This window comes from Heterodontus francisci, chromosome 19 (assembly GCF_036365525.1).
Source record: "Heterodontus francisci isolate sHetFra1 chromosome 19, sHetFra1.hap1, whole genome shotgun sequence".
Lineage (NCBI taxonomy): Eukaryota > Metazoa > Chordata > Chondrichthyes > Heterodontiformes > Heterodontidae > Heterodontus > Heterodontus francisci.
In genome coordinates, this window is record NC_090389.1 from 18,556,220 (window position 1) to 18,561,941 (window position 5,722).

General features: G+C 44.5%; 1 protein-coding gene across 1 annotated transcript in view; it reads left to right on the forward strand.

The window, feature by feature from the left end:
* Nucleotides 1-1,864: 1,864 nt before the first annotated feature.
* Nucleotides 1,865-5,722, forward strand: part of bap1 (BRCA1 associated deubiquitinase 1) — a 51,818-nt gene continuing 47,960 nt past the window's right edge. The window contains exons 1-2 of the mRNA XM_068052257.1: nucleotides 1,865-2,059; nucleotides 2,532-2,705. Coding sequence (XP_067908358.1) covers nucleotides 1,865-2,059; nucleotides 2,532-2,705 — 369 coding nt within the window. The remainder of the gene's footprint in view (nucleotides 2,060-2,531; nucleotides 2,706-5,722) is intronic.

A 5,722-nucleotide genomic window follows, 5' to 3' on the forward strand; every position in this document is an offset into this window, starting at 1 on the left:
CATATAAGTACCGATACACTTAAGAAAGCAAGTGACAACATTAGACAGCAAGATGCAGAGGTCTTCAAATTCCATGTTCATTTCACTCAGGTCAGAGATAAGCTTATGTTCTGTATGCTGCATCCAATGGTGAGAGAACGCAACTGAACGTAAACCTGTCAAATAAACAACTGCACTGCAATCGGAGACAAACAAGATTTCCCATTGGTGGGGATTCCCTGAGTTGCTGCCAACTGCTGGGCTGGAGGCATTCAGCTCTGATTTTTTTAATTTATTTTTAATTTAGAGATACAGCACTGAAACAGGCCCTTCAGCCCACCAAGTCTGTGCTGACCAACAATCACACATTTATACTAACCCTGCAGTAATCCCATATTCCCTACCACCTACCTACACTAGGGGCAATTTATAATGGCCAATTTACCTATCAACCTGCAAGTCTTTGGCTGTGGGAGGAAACCGGAGCACCCGGCGAAAACCCACGCAGTCACAGGGAGAACTTGCAAACTCCGCACAGGCAGTGCCCAGAATTGAACCCGGGTCGCTGGAGCTGTGAGGCTGTGGTGCTCTTACAGTATCTTTGGCCTGACAAAGTTGCTGTGAAGTTGAGTTCACAACTTTTGAAGCAAACACACATTCATGAGTTGGACTTGCAGGCTGCTCAACCATAAATGGTAGATCATCAGCAAGGGGATCCGGTTATGCTGCATTACAGAGCATCTACTAATGGAAAGAACTCTTATGTAAATGGTGGCTATCAACTCATGTAATGGTTCTACTCTATGCTTTGTTGCATAGTGTATATAAGGAGTTCCCAAATAAGTGACTTTATAATAAAACACTATGTGCTCCTGTGAAACTCATGTACTGTTTCAGATGCAACTATTCCAATGCTCTCCTGGTTAATGATCATCCTCCACAGTCTGCAAATTTCAGCTCACCCAAAACTGTGCAGCCTTTCACCGAGCTCACGCTACGTTTTGGGCACCCTGGTGACCTGCGCTTGCTGATTTGCATTGGCATGCAGGCTCCCAGAATACCTCCAATTTAAAAATTCTCACCTTGTATTTAAATTCCCTGCCACCCTATCTGTAACCTCCAACTACAAACACCCCTATTATTCTTTATTCCTTTGACTCTCCCTCCCTTTGTCCCAATTGCAGACACACCTTTAGCGATCTAGGCCTTAAACTCTGGAATTCTTCTTTAAACTTCTCTGCATCTCCATCTATGTCTGTTCCTTTGAGTCTCCTTAAAGCCCACCTCTTTGATCAAGCTTTTGGTTGCCTTTACAATTCTCCTCCTGTGACCTGGTGGCCACTTTTGTTACTTAACACCTCCATAATGCACCTTGAAACGTTTTTTCTGTGAAGGCGCTGCATAAATATATGTTGTTGATGTGATATTGGATGTGCTACCTCACACTGCTCCTACCCTCTTGTTTCCAGCCCTGTCTATGGATTCATCTTCCTGTTCAAATGGATTGAAGAGCGTAGATCACGGCGCAAGGTGACACCCCTGGTGGACGAGACATCAGTGATCGATGAGGAAATTGGTTAATGACATGTCTTTGCTCACCAGGTAAGCTCTGACATTTCAAATCTTGTATCTCATGCTGAACACCCTAGGTTGGCAGGACAGTTAGAATGATATAGCATTTCAGTGCTGTATCTCTAATCTAATCTAATCTATTAAAAGGAGGCTGCACGGCACGTCGTGTCTCTCAAAGAGTGATCCAATTAGTCCCCACTCCACCACTCTTTGCCTATAGCCCTGCTAATTTCTCCTTTTCAAGTCTTTACCCAATTTCCTTTTGAAAGTTAGTATTGAAACTCCTTCCACCACGTTCTCAGTATTTTCTTAAATGTCATCAATGAAAAATGCTGCGTATATTCCAGAAGAGGAGATAGAAGCACCAAGTCTAGCCACCGTCTTCGGGTTCTTGTACATGCCTGAGGCTCACCAGTCTGTTAGAACATGGATGTCACAGCCAAGCTCAATCCTGTCATCACTTGGCGTCCACGCTTCCCAGCAGGGATCATTGGAGGATTATTATGGAGCATGATTCCCGACTGATCTGCCTTTTCTAAAGTCCAGTGATTTGGATGCTAATTGTAGTACTCTACTGCACCCCCACCTGAGTTCTGCTTACTCAGCACAGACCAGGAACCCGGGACTTTTATTCTTGTACAAGTCAGTTCCACACTGGATAGAGCCATCGCGAAGCAGTTGTAGGGTTTCAACATCTTGCTTTACAACATTGGCAGTATTCCGGTTGACATGAAGGACCATGTTAATTTTGGGGTCTTCAATTCATCACCGAAGGAAATAAAATAAGAAATTGATTGATCACTGCAACTGGCCTCAGTGCCAGTAGACTCCTTTTTCCTTTTTGGCCTCCTTGTCTCGAGAGACAGTGGGTAAGCACCTAGAGGTGGTCAGTGGTTTGTGGAGCAGCGCCTGGAGGTGGCTATAAAGGCCAGTTCTAGAGTGGCTATAAAGGCCAGTTCTAGTGAGAGACTCTTCCACAGGCGGTGCAGGTAAAGTTGATTGTCGTAGCTGTTACACAGTTGGCTCTGTCCTTGCATTTCTGTCTCTTTTTCTGCCAACTGCTGAGTCTCTTCGACTCACCTCTCTTCAGCCCTGCCTTTATAGCTGTCCGCCAGCTCGGGCGATCACTAGCAACTGGCTCCCACGGACTTGTGGTCAGTGTTGCAGGTCTTCATATAATAAAAGCAAAATACTGCGGATGCTGGGAAATCTGCAATAAAAACAGAAATGCTGGAACCACTCAGCAGGTCTGGCAGCATCTGTGAAAAGAGAAGCAGCGTTAACGTTTCGGGTCAGTGACCCTTCTTCGGAACCCGAAACGTTAACTCTGCTTCTCTTTTCACAGATGCTACCAGACCTGCTGAGTGGTTCCAGAATTTCTTGTTTTTATTGCAGGTCCTCATGTCGCGTTTGCAAATGTCTTTAAAGCGGAGATATGGACGGCCGGTGGGTCTGATACCAATGACCAGCTCGCTGTACAATACATCCTTGGGGATCCTGCCATCTTCCATGCGGCTCACATGGCCAAGCCATCTCAAGTGCCGCTGGCTCAGTAGGGCATACATGCTGGGGATGTTGGCTGCCTCGAGGACTTCTGCGTTGGAGATGTGGTCCTGCCACCTGATGCTAAGGATTCTCCGGAGACAGCGAAGATGGAATGCGTTGAGACGTCGCTCTTGGCTGACGTACGTTGTCCAAGCCTCGCTGCCGTAGAGTAAGGTATTGAGGATACAGGCTTGAAACACTGGACTTTTGTGTTCTGTGTCAGTGTGCCATTTTCCCCACACCCTCTTGGCCAGTCTGGACATAGCAGCAGAGGCCTTTCCCATGCGCTTGTTGATGTCTGCATCAAGAGACAGGTTACTTGTGATGGTTGAGCCGAGGTAGGTGAACTCTTGAACCACTTCCAGAGTGTGGTCACTGATATTGATGGATGGAGCATTTCTGACGTCCTGTCCCACGTTCGTTTTCTTGAAACCGATGGTTAGGCCAAATTAGAAAGAGAGAAAACAGCCCATTTCCTGTTCCTGGTGACTACCTAGTAATATCGTGCTTTAAATAGTGCATGGATGGATTTTAGTTTCAGCCACTGTTGTGATACCTCCGTGATCGAAAACCTGCTAAAACTCATTAACGAATGACTGCTTAGGTGAGGTATCAGAGGATGACTGACCCCTGTTGAAGCAAATCCAAGCAACGGTCAAGGTCTTGAGATAAGAAGGGTAATTCAGGGGGGAGGAAGAGTAGGTTCTGATCCTTGGAATGTTTAATTTCTAAACCTGTTCACGGATGATGCAATTCAATTTGATAATAGTAGGTGGAGAAAATTGTGATTGAACTGCTGGCACAAATGGTTCTAATTTATTTTCATAGTATTCGCAATTATAGAATCACAATGTTCCAGCACACAAATAAGCCATTCTGTCTGTCATGTCTGTGCCAGTGTTTTTCTCCATATGCGCCACCTCTAATCCCACTCTCCTTGATCCCCAACCCCTTCAGTTTACCCTTTTCAATCACCTGTCTCATTTCCCTTTTAAAGTACTTATGTACTTTGCTTCAACAATGGTATGTGACAGAGAATTTCATATCCTAACCACGCCTACAGAAATAATGATCTTCAACCTTCCCTTTTTTTTGTGACCATCTTAAATTTGCACCCCTCTACTTAACTGGAAACAGCCTGCTATTATTAACCTTATCATCTTAAAGACCCTACCATAATCCTGCTATGGGACGCACGAGCAGAATTAGTGATTGAATTACTGACCATGTCAGCATTTAAAAATGGGTAGATAGGTGATTGAAGGAAAAGAGGATAAGGGGCTATGGAAAAAGGGCAGGCACATAGGATTAGGATTACTGCTCATGTAAAGGCTAACCACCAACACAAACTGGATGGGTTAAGTGGCTAGTTTCCCTGTTGTAATTTCTGCATAATAACCTCAACTTGGTTAGACTTGGTGAAAATAGCCTGATTTTGTTTTTGTTTAAGTCTCTCTTCATAATTGTTATCCTTCAGTCCTGGTATCATCCAAGTGAATTATAGAATGTTTACGGCACAGAAGGCCAGTCATCCCGTCGTGTGAGTGCCGTTTCTCTAAGAGCTGCTCAGCTAGTCCCACTCCCACGCCTTTTCCCTGTAGCCCCTGCAAATCTTTTCTCCTCAGATTTTTTTTTTAGAACAGAGATTGAAGGTTTTAGAATATAGAACATAGCACATTACAGCGCAGTACAGGCCCTTCGGCCCTCGATGTTGACCTGTGAAACCATCTGACCTACACTATTCCATTTTCATCCATATGTCTATCCAATGACCACTTAAACGCCCTTAAAGTTGGCGAGTCTACTACTGCTGCACGCCTTACTACTCTCTGAGTAAAGAAACTACCTCTGACATCTGTCCTATATCTATCACCCCTCCAATTCCGTTTTTGAAAACCACGATTAAGTCTGCCTTTACCACATTTATAGGCAGTGCATTCCAGATCCTAAACACTCACTGCGTTTAAAAAAAAAAAATGTTTTTCCTCATGTTGCCATTGCTTAGTAAGCCAATCACCTTAAATCGGTATCCTCTGGTTCTTGATCCTTCCGCCAATGGGAAGTTTCTCCCTAGCTACCCTTCTTGATTTGAGCATCTCTATCAAATCTTCTCTTAATCATCTTCTCTCTAAAGAGAACGGCCCCGAATTCACCAATCTATCCTTGTACTGAAGTCTCTTATCCCCGAAACATTCTCCTAAATCTTTATTGCACCCTCTCTATTGCCATCACATCCTTCTGAAAGTGTGGTGCCCAGAATTGGGCAGATTACTCCAGTTGACACCGAACCAGAGTTTTATCAAGGTTCACCATCACTTCCTTACTTTGGATATCTATGCCTCTGTTTGTATAGCCCAGCATCCTGTATGCTTCATTTACTGCTTTCTCAACCTGTCCTGCCACCGTCAATGATTGTGCACATATACCCCAAGGTCCCTCTGCTGCGGCACTCCCTTTAGAATTGTGTCCTTTTTATTTTGCATTGTCTTTCATCAATCTTCCTACTTCACACTGCTCTGCATTAAATTTCATCTGCCATGTGTCCACCCATTCCATCAGCCTATCTCTGTCCCTTGAAGTCGATTGCTATCCTCCTCATAGTTCCAAGTTTTCCAGGAGTTCCCAA